Consider the following 19,912-nt stretch of genomic DNA (forward strand, 5'->3'; position numbering starts at 1 on the left):
GGAGACTTCGTACTGTTAGCACAGACTGACCAATGCGGCGCCCAGGGGAGTTCAGGCCAGCGCCAATCGCAACCTGGAAAATTTCCCAGTTCAGGTACCGAGCGAGCAAAGTATCTTGCCGCATAAATCAGCCGTAGAGCTACATCTAACGTCCTCACTCGTGCTTCAGGACGTGACCGCGTTCCTGAACCTCAGCATGTTGAATCGCACCGCTGCAAGTAGCCACCAATGGCTTTGACGTATTGCAGGATGCGGCTGATGACATGATGGCGTATGTGAGGGCTAAGATAGTCACTTCTTCTGATTTGATCTTGCAATTAAGCCTAGCAGCTGGGAAGATGCAAATGATTTACGGGTTGACTATTGTGGCGGAGATGGGGCCTAAAATCTGGCACGTCCATTTGCGCGATAAGCGCCATTCTCATGATGGAAAATGCATCTTCTTGCGCTAGATATAGCGGTGTGTGCCCAGCGTGCCTTAGGTTCCTAGACAGAAGCCAGCGTGAGGCCATTCGCTCCTCCAGAAAAGGAAAGAGGGCATGCCATCTGGTGTGCCTGTCGTGTCGGTACGGGCCGAGCTTTTGCCGGAAGCAGCTTCAAGCTCGGAGGAAGGCACAAGGGAAGGTTGCCCTGAGTTCTCAGTCCCATTGCGTGTTTGCTCTTCAGACGTGTAGATGTAGATGCGTCCTTGGGTGTGCTGGTATCCGTAGAGCTCAGAGCTCGGCACAAGGTTCTAGTTGTTCACCATGAGACAGTCTTGAGCTTGAGACAGTCACTCAGGTACCTTGGCAACTTATTCAAAGCACCTCAGGTATGGGCCAATTATCGTCATTGCCTCACACCTACAGTACAGCCAGCTCAAGACAAGATTTGAGCAAGCGACCCGCCAAGCATAAAGCGGCACTACTTCATATTTTCACTCAAGGTTGCATAAAAACACCTCAGCCAAGGTGTCACGGTATTAATGAGAGAGAGACGTGGGCCGTGGCTGGCGCGACACGCGAACAATAGCCCAGCACCCTACGGATATGCGCAAGGCGGTTTTAAGCGATGCGACGTATGCACAAAATTCTCCACCAAAGGTACTTGACGGTACTGGGTTTGCATAGCACACACAGAGGTGGAAGGAAGGATCGAGGGAGCACCTGCGTGCCTGCTTGACCTGACCTGCCCGAGCACCCACAAACAGCAACGAGCCCCTCCTTTCCCCGCCCTGAAAATCGACGTATTTGTCGTCAAAATACTTACGCCCGACACACCAACTTTGTATTGCATCTCTTCTCACGTTCAGTCCTTCGAGTTCTGGACCGGTGCATCGCTATCTCTGAGATATCACTTTCATTTTCTAGTCAATTACCCCAGAAAATACCGCCATCATGTCGGAGGAGATCGGTTAGTACTTCCCTGTTCTTTTTCAAGCTCTGCAGAGCATTGCGCGCAGTGCCTGCCTTTTCTCGCACGTTTTTGCTGGTCCCGGTGCTGTCGCTGGTCCCGGTGCTGCATTTGCGTCACATACCAAAACAGCCCACGCAGCTACCCCGCCACCACCCGAAATACACCACAAACGCACACCATGCTATCCAAAGCAGATGCCCTTCCCTCAAGGGACTCGACGAGGCTCAACGAGACTCGAGGACGACTCGAGCTGCGTCTTCGCCATGAACTAGTAACAAACTAACGATCCCCCAGACTACACCCTCAACAACCCCGATACTCTCACCAAGTACAAGACCGCCGCTCAGATCTCTGAGAAGGTCTTGGCTGCGGTTGCCGAGCTCATCAAGCCTGGCGAGAAGATCGTCACCATCTGCGAGAAGGGTGACAAGCTCATCGAGGAGGAGCTCGCCAAGGTCTACCGTGGAAAGAAGGTCAACAAGGGTCTGTTTCCCTCCTTCTCTCCCTCCCTCCTGGTCGTATGCTGCCTACCTTATTTCTGAGCATCGCTGACCTCCTTCGCGTGTTACAGGTTTCTCCCACCCTACCACCATCTCCCCGGCTTCCTTCGTGACCCCCTACACTCCCCTCACTACCGATGAGGCCGAGGCTGCCACTGAGATCAAGGAGGGCGAGCCCATCAAGATCCAGCTTGGTGCTCAGATTGACGGCTTCGGCTCCATTGTCTGCGACACCGTCGTCGCCGGTGAGATCACTGGCCGCACCGCCGACCTGGTTCTCGCCAACTACTACGCCAATGAGCTCCTCCTCCGCTTGATGCTCCCCCCCGGTCTGCTCGCTTCCGGCACCGACGAGGAGAAGGCCAAGGCTGCTGCTGCCAAGGCACCCACCCAGGCCAAGATCACCAGCCTGCTCGAGAAGGTCGTCAAGTCCTACGACTGCAACCTGGTTGAGAGCACCACCTCATGGCTCTTTGAGCGCAACGAGATCGAGGGCAAGAAGAAGATTGTCCTTGCACCCGCCGAGGGCACCAAGGGCGATGGCACTCCCGAGATCGGTGAGGTCTGGGGTGTCGAGATGGGCGTGAGCTTGGGCGCTGGCAAGGTCAAGACCTTGGAGTCAAGAACTACTCTGCACCGTCGCACCACCACCAACTACGGCCTCAAGCGCCCTACTTCCCGCAAGATCCTCTCCGAGGTCCAGAAGAAGTTCGGAACCTTCCCCTTCAGCTTGCGCCAGCTCGATGACGAGCGCGATGCCAAGTCTGGTGTCGTTGAGTGCGTGCGTGGCAATGTCTTCCGCGCCTACGAGGTTGTTGGCGACAAGGACAACTCCCCCGTCGCCCGCTACCTGTCGACGATTGGTAAGACTTCTCACATGTACAAGAAAGTGCGGCCCAGAGTGCTAACATGTCGATAGCCATCACCAAGAACGGTATCACCAAGCTCGGTGCGCCGCCCGCTCTTGACCTTGAGAAGGTCAAGTCGGACAAGAAGATTGAGGACGAGGAGATTCTCAAGATCCTTGAGCAGCCCCTGTCCAGAAATACCGGAAAGAGCAAGAAGAACAAGAAGAAGAAGAAGCCGGCCAAGAAGGCTGCTGCTGCGGGCGGCGAGGAGGAGGAGGAGAGCGATGAGGAGTAAAGCGATCTCAGTGTAGGAAATGGCGATGACTGTCAATGAGACGAGCAAGGGGGCGGCCCGATTTTACGCCCACAATTTTTGTCGTGAAAGTCAAATGTGTGATTGTATTCCTTGGGGCAGTCGATGGATAGGGCCATTGCCAGGATGAGGCCGGAAACAGGAACGCTCGCTCTGCTTATCCGACGCCAAAAAAGTTGGCTGGCTGGCTGCACGACTGCTTTTTGGAATGCCGAGGAGAGAGCTGCTTGCTCGCCCATCTGAAGCTTCAGCCAGCCGCCACTGCAGCCCGGGTCGTCACCTCAGTCGTCCTACCAGGAGGCACAGCAGGAAAAAGCAGCGAGCAGCGTAGCTAGGACTCAACAGCTGCTCATTGATTCATCCAACAGAAGGTGTTGGACTGAATGGAAGCCTGAACTGGCGGCAAGCCCAACAAAGACAATGAAAGTCATCCATCTACTCCGTACCTGCACGCGCTACGCATCCTTGAGCATGCCTGACCTTCTTCCCCTGAGTGCAACTCAACTTGTGAGTCTAGTGTTGGTTGACCGACCACTACAGAGTGGGATAGCAACGTGACGATATGGATGTCTGAGAGAGCAGAATGAGAGCGAGACGACAGGGGTATTAATGTCTCGATGGGACGATGAGACGGAGCACGCCAGGTCCCAGGAGACGCCGTCGGCCGGGGGAAGAAGGTGAGCCACGAGGATGGGTGGAACAAAATTGTCCAATTCCAGAGGTCTCCGGTTTCCCGTCCTCGCCGGGGCCCTGGTCGTCGTCGATACGGCAGAACTTAGAAGACCCGCCAGATACCCAGATGGCGGGTGCCCAGCCCCTGGTGATGGAAGGTGGATGGAAGCGGATCTAGAAGCCCGAGGCCCTTGATCTTGGCTTGTAAAGACGACTGTTCAAAATCATGAAGTAGGCCTCGTTCTCACTTCTCTACCTTGTCTTGCCTGGATGACTTAATCGTTATCTACCTAAGGTAAGTAAGTAAGGTACCTCATATCAAAGGTGAAAGAGGCAAAGTCTGCCTTAGGTAGGTAAAGGTAAAGAGGCACAGGAGAAGGCTGGAAAAAGTTGAATGGCTGACGCCAACGTGCGGCAAAGTATGTCCATGTCACAGGGCCAATAGTGAGCTTGGCCGATGTTGTGGCACTGAACCACAGGTTCCCAACAGCGCTGTGACCTGCACCCGCCCCCCCTGCCCACCACCTGTACTCGCCTTGAGTGCCTTGAATGCCGCCGTGTGCCCGCCTAAGGTAGACGCCCGTGGCCGCTCAAAGGCACCCGAGGCAGGGAAGGAGTAAGGTATGTAGCTTTGTAGCTCTCCATTAGCCCCCCAGTCCGTTGTCTCCGAAAATCCTCGAGGTCCATCCCGCAGCTTCACACCCTTTCTTCTCCCATCCCTCCTTTTCCTAAAGTCATTCGCGTCGCAAGTGGAGGGAACGCGCCCAAACCGTATCGCTGAATGCCTTCAAAGACGAGAGAAGTAACCATGCCCAAATTCACCCTCCAGAGACACGAAACTAACGCGATTCTAGGCGTCCGACTCGGAGCGTTTGCCCGTCTGGTCCAAGGCAAGGAGGTCAGGGGCCCTCGAGAGCCCAGTTGCCATGATGCCCACGAGTACGAGAGCCACGCGGTCGCGCTTTTCCAGCCCGCATCAGCACGCCAGCGGAGGAGGAGTATCGGAACCTGTCAAGAAGAGCAATGGAGCAAGCGAGGCCTCGAGGACCTTCATGCAGAAATGGTTGGAGCCTACGGTGCAGAGCAAGCCGAGCTTCGAGGAGGCTGGATTGATGCGATACGGCGTCACCGAGAACATGGCGCCCCTGGGCACGCTGCCAAAGGGACCACAGGCCAAAAAGCCGGGTCAGGAAGTCGCGAATCCCGTCAGGAAGATTATCCTAAAGTCGAGCTCAGCAAGTTCTGCTGTCGCTGCTGCTGCAAAGGCGGCGGCGGCGGCGGCGGCAGCGGCAGCAGCAGCTGATGAGGCAGATGCGTCTTCCATGGCAAATCGCTCAGAGACACCGACACCGACACCCCCTCCGCGCCTGCCTACTCCTCCAGCCAACGCTCAAAAGGCGACCAGAAAATCTCTTCCCGCACGTGGTCTGGACGACGACGACGAAGACGAGGACTACACGCCCAAGGCAGCCGCAGGAAAGAGCCAGGGCCGTCGTGCATCTGCCTCCATCTCACGCAAGAGTGTGTCGCGCTCATCGGTAGGACGCCGTGCATCAGCTTCACTTCATCAAATGGCTCCCTCGAGCGACGCCGTGCAGCCTTCAGAATCGACGCCCGAGAACAAGGACGTCGTCGAGAGGGCTGTGGAGGTCGCAATCGACGAGGCGCTCCGGCATTACCGCTATCCCACTGCGTGGGCACTCCGGACCCTCTACGACGAAAATTCTTCTAACCCGGTCTTCCTCTCCATGTTTGAGGACGTTTACCACCAAACAGCCGACGAAGACACCCTCGACGAATTTTCTCGCCTTATCGAGGAGAAGAAGCGAGAAGGCAAGAAGGACAATCAGGCTTGCTACTTTTTTGTGCCCCCTTCCACCAACTCGCGCTTCACCCCCCACAAGCCAAAGCCTGCGCCCTACGGCAATCTTCTCTCTCTCGACCTCTCAAAATCGGACGACGAAGACGACGATATGCCTCAAGTTACCCCGACAAAAAAGGCTAGGAAGCGCAGGGAGATTCCGGAATCACCCATGGGCATGAGCGTCGACGACGAAGAAGACGACGACACTACTTTACTGGCGGCGGAAACCACCATCGCGACCATGACCCCGTCACGCAAGCGTGCCCGAAGAGATTCTGCAAGCAGCGACTCGTCCTTGTCAGAGCTCTCTGCATCTCCGTCTCTGCCACCCGACTCGCCTTCGCCCAGCTCTCCGCCCGTTTCCGTGGCTGTTCAAGGCGATAGCCACAGTCGCCGTCACAGTGCCACGACGGCTGCCACGGCTGCTGGGGCCGACCCCGAGACCACCTTGACCAGCGCACCACCGCCAGCCGATCCACAGCCAATGAAGAGACGCGGCAGATCCCTTGCTGCTAAGGCGAGCGTGTCTGACGCATCCAACCCAAACTCACCCACCCTCCCCCCAAACGTATCTCAAGCTGCAGGGGCTAGCAACATGCCTGGTCGACTTTCTTCGCCCATTTTCCCCAACCTTTCGACGACAGCAGCACCCTCAAAGGCGAATGGCAAGAAGAACGCCAACAAGGACAAGACTCCTCGCGTACTGCCCAGCGACGATGCAACCACCCTGCGGAGGAGAGATGCACGCGATAGCACAGTTAGCCAGACGCCCCAGCCTGAGAGCCATATTCGCGGTTCCGACATGAGAAGCAGGGCTGGATCTTTGGCCGCATCTTCGCCAGCAGTAAATCTGCGCAAGTCGGCAAGAACACCAGCGCCGAGCTCGAATCTGCCTGTGAATCTGACCCTGAGCACGAGAACGACGAGATCAGCAAAGAGGACGCACGACGAGATCGACAATACGAGCTCGCCGACTGCGCCGTCAATCCTCGGAGAGGTGACGCCCGTCACGAGCTCTAGGGCTGCGACACCGACGAACCTGCGCCCTACGAAGAAGCAACGGACTGGCTTGCGTATCAAAACTTCGTAAGTTGCCTCTTTCCCCTTTGCATCATGAAATTTAGGCCTCGCTGTGGCAAAGCGGATGACTTGACATGATGAGTCGAGGGCGCCAGTGATGAGTGGCGCGAGCCTGGCAGCGTCGCACCGAAGCATCCTCGTCTCTGCCATCATCCGTCTATCAAATTTCATCCATGGTTCGCCAAATCAAGCTGGACATAGACTGACGCATTCTTACAGACCCATGAAGAAGAAGGGAGGCACTGCGGCTGGACTACCTCGTGCCAGCGGTGAGGGCGGTGCAGTTGCCGCCAACGGCGGTGGCCCAATCAACCAGGTAAGCTGCCAGTTCAATAACGAATCCTTCAGCAGCACGGAGCTGCGGTCATTTTCATCGATGCCGCACCCTTACTGTTGCGTACGGGGAGCGAGGAGATGATGGGGCCGGGCGAGGGTCGGCGAATGGTGAGGGCATGGTTTTCGGGCCAAGGCGCACATCCCGAGGGATACTGAGTTTAGCGGCCAGTCCCGACCTCCCATTTTTCCCGGCCAGCCTGCACCCACACTCCTACTCATTTCCCGTAAATTGCCTCAACGACCACATTGCTGACACATCTCATCAGGATGAGAATGACGACTACTGCTCAGCATGCAGCGGCGTTGGAGAGCTGGTCTGCTGCGAGAACTGCTCCAGGTCATTCCATTTCGAGTGTGTCGACCTTGGGCTGGGCGACACTCTCCCCGAGGAATGGTTTTGCAACGTCTGTTTCAGCAGCAGATACCCCACCAGGGTGCCCGAACACAAGGGTCCCTTTGGCGGTTTGATGAACACTCTGGAGAAAACTAATCCTCGAGCCTACAAGCTGCCGCAAGGCGTGCGTGTGTATTTCGAGGGCGTCAAGGTCGGCCCTGAAGGCGAGTACGAGGATGTGGTAGTGCCCGCTAAGCCAAAGTAAGCTACAATCTCTGTTCTCACTATCTCGCTGTGTTCCAAACATCCCATTCCGCCTGTCCTTGGGGAACGCTTCGACTGACAATCACTACAGGAAGAAGGGCTATGAGGAAGCTCCAGACTTCTTCAAGGTTCGAGAAACTGACGGATCTGCTGTGCTATGCCACAATTGCCAACACCCGACCGCCGACAATCGAGCCATCATTCCCTGCAGCCTCTGCGGGCTTCACTGGCATCTGGATTGCCTCGATCCCCCGCTGGCAATCCCGCCTGTGGTGCGAACATGGCGTTGCCCTGCGCATGCAGACGACCTGTTAGCTACATTGCCAGAGGAGCTTGCTCCAGCTCACCGCTTCCGGAAGATCAAAGGCGCCCCGGTCATCGTTCCTGCCTTCAGCCGCGGCATGAAAAACAATGGCTTCATTGAGATTGATGATGAAGAATCCGAGGATGAAAATTCGGGTTGGAGCGATGTCAAGACCTTCGGTCGCGTCTACAAGCTGTCTTCCAAGGGCGTTGTCCTCGATTTCATTTCTCAGTCAGTTCTCTTGGATCCTTATTTGGTTGTTTTCAAATTCTGACAGATCTGCAGGCTTCGGAAGGATGGCGCTGGTCACATCAAAGGCTCGACGGCTTCAAACACCGTCCAGGCGCCGCCAGTCAGCGAGCCCATGAGTGCTCGTTCACGTGTTGAGCAGCAAGCAGTGCTGAATTTGGTCGAATTGGCCTCCACTCAACCCACTACCAAGCTTGACGAGCTCACAGAGGCATTGCTAGTAAGTCGAGAACTGTTTGGAATTGCAAACAGTTGTGACTGACACATGTATACAGACAAACGCCGAGCCAGCTATGCTCTCGCTCATGGCTCGTGGCAGTGTCAATAACTTTGCCAGCGGAGATCTAAATGTTACCGATAAGCAGAGTCTCCGCGCAATGCTAGCTCAGATGGAAGCCATGACTGGTCGCATCAAAGGCTTGCTTGGAGACGACCAAAGAGACAGCGGTGTTTCTGGTATGGGCATCGAGGCTGATCAAACGGCGATCGACTGTGACCATACCAACGGCACTGTCAGCACCGGAGACGACGCAGCCTCGATTAAAAATGAGTCCGTGGAGCCCCCTGCCGACCTACCTACGCCAGCGACTACGACCCAAGATAACCCGGAGCCGATCAACAGCCTGGGCGAGAAGTCTTCGCAGGAGGTCCCCAACGACGCGAACGAAGATGATGTGCCCGACATGGATATCGACTAGGCTAGCGTTAACAGCGATTCGACTATATGTTTAACTGATTATTCTTATCTTACCAAACACAACACACAAGGGTGGTGTTGAGACGCTAATTGGAAGTGGATGGTTCGCCTCGTCCCAGGACTAGGGAATGAGCAGCCAACACAGCCAATTGCGGATATAGCCCATTTTCTACTCTTTTCTTATTTGATTCCCCAAGACACGACCCCCACACGGATCTGGAGTTTGGGAGGGCTCAAAACGAAGCAGCGAGCAAGCGCAAAGAAAGACCGGTGAAGGAAGACCGGCCATAGAATCGAAGCGTACCGAGACAGGTACGACAGAAAGCCACATAGGCTTCGAGCGACCCGACAAAGCAAGCTCGCATAGTCATTCATGGCTTTGTAGCCATGGAGAGTGCAAACTGGATTGGCCGAAGCACGTAGAATGTGCTGAAGGCGAGAGGGGGACGGGCATCTGGTTATCTGCCCATGCTGCCACCTGGGGAAAAGGAATGGTGTGAAGGCCAGCTTTTTGTACCTCACTTTCCTATTCACCTTTCCCTCCAATTTTCTTTTCCCCTTACTGGAATTCCCTCACACCCTGCCTCAATCTTGTATCATAGGCCATTACCTCTTCTCGTAATATCTCTCTTTTGGACCAGCAGGCAGGGCTGGGCTGGCTAGATTACCAAGGGAAACAGAGCACTTCTTTTTTTTTTTCTTCCAGGGAGGCAAGAGCGAGAAATCCAATTTGGGAAATGGGATTGATGTGACCTGAAGCCGGCCGGCGGTTTTGAGTACCTTGGGTCCAGGCCAGGTTGAAGGAGAAAGCAGGAAAATAGGGCAAACCCCGGGAGACGAAGGGAGGGTAGCCTGACGAGGCCCAGTAGATAGAATGCTACACCGCATGATCTATATAACCCTACCATTGCCGTTCCCTCCAATGCTGCAGTTGTCATTTATGAAGAAAATCGATACATCTATCTCTACGAGCGTGGGCTTGCGCTCCTTTGAGAAAGTTTCCTAGGCATTGCCTGGATTGGATGGCACCGACAGTGGTACTCTAGTCTATTGTCTCTGTCGTTGACAGAAGAGACAATGAGCAGTGGAAAACCAACAAAGCCTGGCTGTGATAGATGGCGTTTACTAGTTATAATCTTGGGCCTTTCCCCAGAATCCTTCCCATCCATTCGCCATATTGACGTTCTCTAGGGCAGCTAGCTGGCCGCATGTAGCAAAATGATCTGCTCACTATGGAGGAACCAATCATTCTAGTGCTCCTAGGTAGCCAGGGTAGTTAGTATCTTTCAGTCGTCGCGTCCCTCCCTCATGGACAGAGCAGCAGGTGTCTCCGACTTCAGGCTTCTTCTTACTTAATATCAACATCACTATGCTCCTTCGTGCACGGGAAACGGTAGGACCCGAGAAATCTCGTGTGGCAATATCAACTAGCTTTTACGACAATGCTTGACTAACAATACCTTATACTTATGCTATCTAGTATGAAGAAGAAAACACTACAAAAGAAGGAAGAAACACCCAGCAGCCCAAGGTAAAAAGTTTGCGTGGCTATCAAGAGTTTTTTTTGCCTGACTGCCTGCCTAGCGAACGAACCCGGCAGGTCGCGGCATACACACACGAATGCTTTGACTGCGGAAACACACTCTCGACTCCATAGCTCTCTCATAACAAAAAGCAGCATATGCGATCTTTTAGGGGGTTGCGTCTTGACTGCCATGCGAAGGTGGGGCTTCAGGACAACATCTGGCTACCCTCTCTCGGTTTTTCTATATACCACGCCACAAGCAAAGTGAGGGTAGCAATAGTAAAGCTTGTAAAAAAACTTCCCAGCGGAAAAAAAGAAAGGACAGGAAGAGTGAAGTGGCAAGTGGGGGGCTTCTAGAGCCCCGAGTGAAACGAAAATAAAAAACCCTCTTCGTTGCTGCGACCACATTTCCGGAGAGGCAGCTTCATGTTGTTGTTGCCCTGTCTATCATCAAGACATGGCCTCCTCCACATCTGGAGTGGCTTGCGCATTTTCCTGACACGTTGGGCGGTGCGTACCCCCTTGCAAACATTCTTACATGACGATCCAGATCAACCAAACTCCTGTGCCGATCCCATACCAAGCCATCCCTTACCAAGCAAAAAAAAGAGCGGCATGAGCCAGTCAGACCCTCTCTGACCAGCAATTCGTCTGTACAAGTGGCGTGTGAATCATCGCTTTTCAACTCGTCAGTCACGTCGCGCTCTGGCTTGGTGGAGAGGGGTTGCGAATGGGGGATCGCTTACTCGGCCACGTCTTCCGTTGACTTGCTCCTGCTGCATGTACGCCATGTTCTGCATACCGCCCATATTGCCATAGCCACCATATCCCGACATGCCCATGTTCATACCAAATCCAGGAGGTGCGTACGGTGCCTGACCGGGAGGCATCTGAGGAAGCTGAGTCGGCGGCTGAATGGGGCTTCCGTTGGCCAGGTTCTGGCTGCGGTACTGGTCAATGGACGGGCTTGGGCTGCTATACCCTCCAAAGCCTGCCTGCATCGGCGGGAAGAAGTTGTTGATGGGGGGCGTCGCACGGTTGAGCATGCTCTGTTGGTACTGGAGCTGCTGCAGATTCGCAGGCGTCGGCATGGGAGAGTTGGACTGGTTGTACATGGGGTTTTGAACACCATAGGGAGGGAAGGGAGCCATGCTCGCGTCGGCAGGCTCACTGCGTTGGCCGCCGAATCCCAACTCATAGTTGGAAGGGTTGACGGGCTGGTTCAACGAGTTATAGTACTGCTGCTTGCTCATGTGAGCAGCCTGCTGCTGCTGGTGGTTGTTCATGTTGGCCTGGCGGGAGGCCGGTCGCTGCCGCTGCTCATTGTTGTTGCTGTTATTGCCAGAGTTGCCATGGCCGTGATCGCGGCCACCGCCACTGTTGCGAGTCGACAGGCCAACCTCGTCCATCAAACGCTTGTAACCTTGGCCGGGCTGGGCCTTGATGCGGACCAACACGTTCTTGACGTTCTCAACCACCTGGCTGCGAATGCTCTCGTCAAAGAACGGCGTGGTGAGAACCTTGAAGATCAAGGTGGCGCCGCAGGCATGGTCACTCAGGATCGCCTCGAGAATTTGGTCGTTGGGTGTGAAGAACGAAGCCTTCAAGATGGTGTCTCGCGCCTCGGGCTCGGCCTTTTGGTTAATAACCTTGAGCACGGTGAGGTAGGCAACCTTGTGAGTGCACAAGTGGACGAGGCAGGGCACAAGCTGGGGGGACAAAACAGTCCTGCGCTGAGGGAAGGTGCAGGTATCCAAGAACCAGGTCAACAAGAGGGCACCGTTGGCGTTGGTGGCGAGCTGGACGCTGTGCAAAGCGATCGCGGCAGCCAGCATCCGCTGCTGCTCCTTGGTGGAGTGATGGCTCTCCAAGCAGGCGCGCATAGCTCGGGCACCGTAGCGGCCCTGAGAAACCTCCCACATGCGGCTGAGCATGGTTTCGAAGATGAAGTCATTGAAGGGAGCACCGAACTTGAGGCAGCCTTGAAGAACGTAGTTGCCGTACTGGTCCAGGAACAGAGGGATGGTGTAGGGTCTGAGGTGCTCGACAATCAAATTCATCTGGTGCGGGGTCTTGCAAACGTCGATAATCTTCTGGGCAGCCCAGGTGCCGTTCTTGTGTACGCCAATCTCCGCCATGTGAGGAGCGATCTCGGCCAACATGGCGTCCCGAAGGTCATCGGAGCAGTGCTCAAAGAGCTTCTGTACAACAGTATTGCCAAGGTAGTCAGACGCTAGCTCGGCAATCTCTGGCAGCATGTCAAGAGCGGTCGTCTCGATCTCGGCCTGGGAGAGGCTCTGGTTGTCGATTCTCTTTCTGATATCTCTGAGTCTCGGGGCATCGTGGACGCGGGTGTGGGCCGGTTCCCGGATGGGGGGAATCTCGTCGATGAAGTTGGTGAACTGGATTGATGATTGAAGACTGCGGGAGATCTTGGCAGCATCCTCCTCGGTGGCCTGGAACTGCTTAACGATGCGCATGATGTCACTCGTCATTTCTGACAGAGGAGGCACAACGGGAGCAGCATTGGCTGACTGGGCCGATGCATTTGCGCTCTCGCCAGCGGTACCGGGGGCCGCATTCTGCGCATTGTCCTGGTTCTTCGCGAACGGGTCGGGGCTGGGCGAGGGGAAAACGCCATCGTGGCCGGGCGTGTTCGAGGCAGAAGGCGGCTTGGCAAAGTTGATGCGAATGGGTCCTGCTCCAGGGAAGATTTCTTTTCCGTTCATGCTGGCTTTCGCAGTGATGGCGCTCTCCATCCGCTCGAAGTTCACAAAACCGCAGTTCTTGTGCGTGAGAACACGAGCAGACAGAATGTGACCGTATGCCTTAAACATCTCAGTCAAAGTCGATGTAGTAGTGGAAGTCGGGATGCTGCCGAGCCAGAGGGCGCTGGTAGGACCCTCAAGACCCTGGTCCTCGGCATTGAGCAATCCCGCATTGCGGCTGCTCGACCTTCCCAGGTTCATAGCAGCCACAGCTTGCGGGAGGTCGTCAAACTCCTTTTCATCCGGCAGACGGATCTCCGCAGGAGGGACGGCGTTGCCCATGCCACTACCGGACATGTAGGTTCGCATGAGGCGAGAGCCAGGAGTATCGAGGACGCCGGCTGTTCGGGCACGAGGACGCGTAGCTTGGTTGGCAAACGCCTGGACAGCCAGATTGTGGTTGTGGATCGCAGCGTTCGTAGCTGCGAGCTGATCCTGGAGGTGGGCGACGTACTGGCTCTCAAGAGTCATGTCCTCGAACTCATCGTCCTCCTCGTCTGCGTACTTGTCCTTGTTGTTGACCGAGTACGAGCGGAAACGATTAGCCTTAGTAAAATCGTTGAAGCTCGGAATGTACGGTGTTGCCAACTGGGCGCGGGGAGGCTGCGGCGTCTCAGCAAGTCCCAAGTAGTCCAGTGTCCTCATATGGACATCGCTTTCTCCACCCCCCTCTCTGGAAATCTGAGATTGCGTGGGCGAGCTCGGCCCATTGGTCGAGCCGATGCTCGCAATGCTTGCAAGAGTCATACCCCTATCGCGACCCGTTCCGGTAGGGTTCCAACTGCTGAAAATGGACGGCCCAAAGGGAGAGCTGGTGCCGGGGATCTGCGCGAAAGGGCTCCGCTGAGGCATCGAGCCTGCGCGGAGGCGGGAGAGCAGCGCAGAGTTGTTGGAAGCCGTGTCGACCGGTTCGAGACCGGGAGACGGAGATTTGAACGGGCTGTGGGACGGAGTTGGCCGGGATGATTTGGGAGCCATAGCCGGGAGGTTGAGCAAGCCATTGCCTACACCGCCGGGCGAGAACCGCGATGGCACGGTTCCAGCACGGGCACGTCTCGCCTGAGGCATAGATTCGGGGGTGGGCAATTGGGCAAAGTCAGGAAAGCCATCGGTTGGCGACTCGGGGATGTTCTCGCGGAGGGGCGTAGAGTTGCCGCTGGTCGGCGGACCGCCCCAAGGATTTACCGGCAATCCGGGGACGCCTTCTTGAGCTTGAATTTCGCGGGCCCTGTCGAATTTTGGTCAGCAAAAACGAATGGTCACTCGCAGGGTGGCAGAGCGAACGAACCTCTTGGAGTATAGCCTGCTGGAGCCGGGCATCTCGTGCGATGGAGAGCCAGCCCCTGATCGCGAGGCGCTAGCCATCTTGCTAGAGTGATTCAAACCGCCTGGCAGGCCGAATGGTGATCTGACAGATGAACCAGCGGTCGGGTCAATGGGGGATGTGTTGTTGGCGGTTGGTGAGGTGGACCGATTCTGTGTGGCAGATTGGGGCGGGTAACCAATGGCCAGGTGATCAGATCTAGTTGACATTATCAATTATCTAGGCCAAAGCTCATCAGAAATTTTGTGACACTAGAATTTTCCCAGCGGGTTGCTGTCGTTGACGAATTGAGCAATGCTCTCCCGGTCGACGGTTGACAGGCGCGGGGGAGAAATGGACCCAATGAATTGTGGACAGCTTCGAGACCGTAACGTCTCGTATTCCACAGTCGGGGGTTTCGAGGGAGGGTGACGGCACGGTGCTGCGTCAGTTCCCAGCGTCTCTTCCGGGCGAGTATTGAGCGGAGGGTCCGGAGCTGCTGCTGTCGGGCTGTCCAATTTCGGTGGGCAGAGCAACAATGGTAGGCGTAGAGCAGAGCAGAGCAGAGGCGCGCGAAAGAAGAATGGTGTGGTCGTTGGGGCCTTTGTGCGGTAAGGAATGTTCGTCGAAGGGTTGAAAGAGTTGAAAGGTCGTGTTTGTGCGTGTTTCCAGGTATTACAAGGTACGCCAGGCCAGCCAGTCGGTCGGTTGCAAAAGGGCTGCTGGGTGCTCGAGAAAATAAAAGGAGAGTTCGACGTCGGTCGGGGGGAGTGAGGTCAAGGAATGTCGGGGGGGACAAGTGGGCTTTAGACGTGGACGTGGACGTGGACGAAAATCGGGCGCTGGGGGTGATGGAAAGATTTCTCTTGCCAGGCACTCGGGTAGCCGTTTTGTGGTCGCGTAGCTTTTAGCGGTGGGCTTGGGTCAATGTGGATGCTTGGTGCCGCCGATTGCTGGTGGTGGTGCTGCTGCGATGCGCGATGCGGATGCGGATGCGTAGCGTTGCGTCCTTTTGGTCTGGCCAGTCTCTCGGATCAGATTCCACAGGTTCCCAGTGTGTCTAGACGTCGAGAGTCCCAACAAGCAACCTTGGACGATGGAATTGTGTGGTGGGCGAAAACCAGCTCGTTGTCCTTTCCTCCAGATGATCTTTTTGAGCAAGACGTAAAAAGAGAGAGGAAAGAAACAAAAGTAAACGGTCTCAATATACAGGCTTCATTAGTATAGGGACGATGAGGCCTGGAGAAAGGGATAGGGGGTTTGGGGGTGTGGTTGAAGATGGGGAGTGTGGGAGTGGGAGAGGGGGAAAAAATAGAGACACGAGCGGAGGAGTAAGAGGATATGTGAGTTGAGAGGCTTGATGGTGAAAGGGACCCTTTGGCGGTTGGCCTTTGGTCTGGAGTGTTTTGGTGTGTTCCGGTACAAGCAAAGCAACGCAAGCAAGCAAGTGCAGAGAGCAGATGCAGGACAGGAGACGGGAGTTTAGACGACTGGCCAGTAAGGACACTTTGTTAGGGGGTAAGGAGGGACGGCGAGGCAGGGGGAGGAAGGTGAGGTACCTCTGGCTGCTTGCCTCTGAGGCGGAGGTACTTGGACCAAGGCCTCTTCTTTCTCTTACAGAGAAGTGACTCGCGGTACTTCTGAAAGATGAGATGTACTCCGTACCTTGGACAGTTACACAATTGACCAGACCCGACCTTAGATACATCATACCTACCTCCCCATCCTCTCCACTGAACAATACCAGATACCACAGCTCTATCGTCGACCCGACTTCAGACCTCTGACCTCAGGCATAAAGAGGCTACATAACATCAGCCAACATGGAGTGTGAGGTAGATGGGCCAGCAAGGCGAAGCAGCGAGGCAAGGTACGGCGTGCCTGATGTAAACCAGCGCCTGGCAGGGCCACCGTCGCCGCCATCGTCACTCTACACATTACTAGCACCACACGCATGCCATGCCGTATGTACGGAGCAGGTAATGGATGTGAGTGAATACCTTGGATCCACGGGCAGTAGGAGGTACGGAGTAAGGTAAGGTAAGGTAGACTGAGGTTCAGGGGATTGGTGGTCAGCATCAGGTTTCCGAGTGGGGAAAGGTACATGGCTTCACGGAGAGGACCACAGTCACACGTCAGTACTCCGTACTCCATACCTTCTCAGATTTCCCTGGACCCTCACATCTCCCGTCCGCCAGTCGTCACCTTCTGTCTCTGTCTCCAAACTTAGGGCAGTTTAGACCAGGGCAGACAGCTCAGAGCAAAACAGGGGACTGGCTGACACGATGCAGCGCCCATAACGGGGCCAAGCGGAGGGTTGAGGTCAGTGTGAAACGGCAGCCGATCGGCCTTAGTGTAGTCTTTTAGGGGTGAAAGAGCCCCAGCCTTGTCAATGCCTGACCCGAAGCTCAAGGCACTAAGGTAAGGGAGAGCGTCCAAGGCTTTACAGACTTCCAGTCTAGTTGTCGCTAGTTGGTATATCATTTTTGCTCTTTCGATAAACAACCCAAAGAGTACGAACTGGTAGCTGACTGTGACAGTCAATCAACTTCCTCTGGGGAAGGCATCAGATCTCGCTATTCGTCTACTCCTTCCCTTTTTTTTTCACTTTCCAAGGCACCTCATGCCTTCCCCTCTTCTCCCCAGGCTCGCCCCTCCTCCCCTTCCCTTTCCATGTTCCTTACTCCTAGGCTAAAGTGGAGACCGGTACATGACCTCCTCAGGGAGGAAGGGACGAGGGACAACGGCTGAGCGGGACAACGATTTGACACTCGTAGCGGTCTATAGTGGAGACCTTCCCTCACCTATCCACATTTTCTCTCCATATTTTTCCAACTTTGCACCTTGCCATCCCCCCGTTGCCCATGGAATGTTCGACGTGGAATGGAAGGCGGCAAGCACCGTCCAATTTTCATACACCGACAGGCAAGACCAAACACTCTGACCCAAGAGTCAAGACTCAAGAGACGGGGACAATGGTGCGTGCGCCGCGTCCGCCGTCCCCGTCAGGCCCGTACCCTCTGCTTCGAGACAAAAGTGCCAGGTTGCAAGTCGAATGCCGAGAGCTTGCACTCCGACGATGCCGCTAGACGACTTTGGGCAAATCTAAACAGCGCAACAACGTCTCAAATAGTCCATAACCACGTACAACTACCTCACCTCACTGTACGGAGTACCTTATTCTGGATAGATTCGTGCAGGAATCCTATTACACCACCACACCCAGTCTGCTCCTCGGGTGGTTACGTGGACACGCCTACACTCTTCGCACAATATCGTTGGCATTGTCTACCTAAGGAATACCTTCCCCTACGTTTGAAGCGTCGTACGAAGCCTAGACAGATTGGGGCTCCTCGTCGACGCCGTGCCCGGCAGCCTTACGGCCAGGAGAAAAGAGAACCCCGGCTCTTATTTGGCCTACTATTGTCGTCCATTCCGAGCTGGATTGAGCATTTCAGCTGCAAGAGATGCCGGCGGCGATGCGATACTACCCATGGAACCAACCTTTCTGCCAGGAACTTCCATCGACACTCCCTCCATCAACAATACGCCCATTCCATCTCCCCGACCGTACCCCTTACCCAAAGCGATGGGGCCACCGTCAAGTAAAGCCTTCAGACTGTCATTAGATGTGACATCCCTCCTTGTCCACTGGGAGGGATACTGACCCTTCTAAATTGCATACTACATGCTGGCACAAAAATCCACATCCAGCACGCACACAACTTCGCCTCATCTTCCACCCAAGTTGAGCAGCCGACTGGCTCCCCACTGATTTGAGTATAGGGATATGGCCTGTCGTCAACTGCAGTTGGGGGTCCAACTGACTTGACAGTCTCGATCCGATTCACAATCGCAAACCACCCGCACTGCACGGTCAAGCCACTACACTACGCTCACGCTACACTGTTCCCTCGGAGGAACATGTCCAGCTCCTGATGTTGCCTTGAGAGCTCAGAGTTGCAGTACACACTGCAGAACCTTGCCGGCCACCAAACTAGTTGCCCGCTCCAGGCGAGCCCATGTCATATAGCCGCGACATCTTGGTGTCTAGGCGGCCGTGTCAGTCCGTCGACTCTTTCGGGAACTGCGGCTTCAAGAAGCCTTCAAGACCAAGAGTGACGGGGACAGTGAGACCCCGTGGTAACACAATTGCCCGCGCTCTAGTCGCAGGCTGTGTCAATACCGAATTCGCATCTTGATACTGTCACTCAAGGAGTGAGCACTTTATCGCTGAATTACCATGACGAAACTCAATCAACTTCGCTCAACTTTGAACGCCACCGCCCAACATTGTCAAGCAAGACTTTGACAATGGTTGGCAATTGCCTGTGCAGTAATGACAGACTGCCTGACTTGCTGTCACGGTTAAATTGACACAAGCCACCAATACCCCCGGCTGGTGTTCAAGGCACGCCGTCCATCAAGCCAGTCCAAGCGGCAGTGTGTCCTCTCAGGCTCGTTCAGGGGTTGCCCTCCGCCATCGCGAACCACAGCTTTGGATACCTCCAATAAGTCCGTGGTCGTCCGCGAATATGATAAGGAACAAAACGGCTATTTTCCTATGCCTCGGCTTCCAACATCGCTTGATAATTCTTGAGCATCAAGTCAAGTTGACGCACACTCTGCGTTCAGCATTACAACACCACGTCGCTACCTGACTCGAACCTTGCCCGCGGTACTTTGTCGAATCATCGGTGCAGCAAAAGATACTTTCACTTGCAAAATAAAAGGGGGGAGGTGGCCACCAACAGACAGACAGCAAAGCTTGCGACGTGCTACCCAATGGGGCCATTGACATCGACAGGCCAAGGCCCAGCTTCACCAAGGGCCGCCAGGTGCAACACTGCAAAGGCGTGATGGAGATGCTGGTCATTTATGCTCCAGCTCGTCGCCCCCTGATCCTCCTCCAATGACAACCTCGGACCACGCTTGTCAGAGGATCTGCTAAAAATTCTGAAACATGGCTTTAGTCTTGCTTACCCTTGCAACGCTCGCTACCTACAGACGACCATGCACACGCCCCACGCCACGATCTGCCGCCAACGGCTCCCGCTACGACGCAACCCCCTTCCAATGCATTCCCTCGTATTTCGCTGTGGGCTACGGGCATTGCTGTTGGATGTTCGAATGGTGGCTATCTACACGACTACGGACGAATGTCGTGGGCACTTGGATAGCCTCTATCCTTACGACTACAGACCCCCAACAGAGCTGGTGTGCAGTGTCCTAATATGGCCAGGTATCGTCCCTGGCTCCTGAGCCGACAGCCGCCCGCATGCTCGCCCGATTAGGCCCGGGGACGAGCTGATCCTCTGCTTTGGGAAAAGACACTCCAAAGGCACAACTTGGATGCTGGCAAGGTCTCGTGTCGGAAAAAAGAAAAACGCTCAATCTGCGCATGCTGCGCTACTACACACTGAATCAACCGTTATCAAACGTTCAAGGGTTGAACGATGG

At 55.1% G+C, this 19,912-nt stretch overlaps 5 protein-coding genes across 5 annotated transcripts; 3 read left to right on the forward strand and 2 right to left on the reverse strand.

Moving 5' to 3' along the window:
- Positions 1-1,376: 1,376 nt before the first annotated feature.
- CTAM01_01739 (DNA-binding protein) lies at positions 1,377-3,038 on the forward strand (the record flags this gene model as incomplete). Its single annotated transcript, XM_060517780.1, has 4 exons — positions 1,377-1,392; positions 1,690-1,878; positions 1,967-2,758; positions 2,815-3,038. 4 exons carry the CDS (start codon positions 1,377-1,379, stop codon positions 3,036-3,038), a joined length of 1,221 nt encoding a protein of 406 aa, XP_060387314.1.
- A 1,471-nt stretch (positions 3,039-4,509) lies between these two features.
- CTAM01_01740 (PHD-finger domain-containing protein) lies at positions 4,510-8,857 on the forward strand (the record flags this gene model as incomplete). The annotated part of the gene is made up of 7 exons (XM_060517781.1): positions 4,510-4,530; positions 4,583-6,678; positions 6,892-6,988; positions 7,275-7,603; positions 7,698-8,141; positions 8,196-8,379; positions 8,435-8,857. The coding sequence occupies 7 exons, from the start codon at positions 4,510-4,512 to the stop codon at positions 8,855-8,857; spliced, it is 3,594 nt and encodes a 1,197-aa protein (XP_060387315.1).
- Positions 8,858-9,515: 658 nt separating this feature from the next.
- On the reverse strand, positions 9,516-9,764 carry CTAM01_01741 (uncharacterized protein; the record flags this gene model as incomplete). The annotated part of the gene is made up of 1 exon (XM_060517782.1): positions 9,516-9,764. The coding sequence occupies one exon, from the start codon at positions 9,762-9,764 to the stop codon at positions 9,516-9,518; it is 249 nt and encodes an 82-aa protein (XP_060387316.1).
- Positions 9,765-11,070: 1,306 nt separating this feature from the next.
- CTAM01_01742 (uncharacterized protein) lies at positions 11,071-14,682 on the reverse strand (the record flags this gene model as incomplete). The annotated part of the gene is made up of 2 exons (XM_060517783.1): positions 11,071-14,377; positions 14,438-14,682. 2 exons carry the CDS (start codon positions 14,680-14,682, stop codon positions 11,071-11,073), a joined length of 3,552 nt encoding a protein of 1,183 aa, XP_060387317.1.
- A 4,733-nt stretch (positions 14,683-19,415) lies between these two features.
- CTAM01_01743 (uncharacterized protein) lies at positions 19,416-19,685 on the forward strand (the record flags this gene model as incomplete). The annotated part of the gene is made up of 1 exon (XM_060517784.1): positions 19,416-19,685. One exon carries the CDS (start codon positions 19,416-19,418, stop codon positions 19,683-19,685), a length of 270 nt encoding a protein of 89 aa, XP_060387318.1.
- Positions 19,686-19,912: the final 227 nt, after the last annotated feature.

This window comes from Colletotrichum tamarilloi, assembly GCF_030869305.1.
Source record: "Colletotrichum tamarilloi strain Tom-12 chromosome Unknown Scaffold_4.1, whole genome shotgun sequence".
NCBI classification, from domain to species: domain Eukaryota; kingdom Fungi; phylum Ascomycota; class Sordariomycetes; order Glomerellales; family Glomerellaceae; genus Colletotrichum; species Colletotrichum tamarilloi.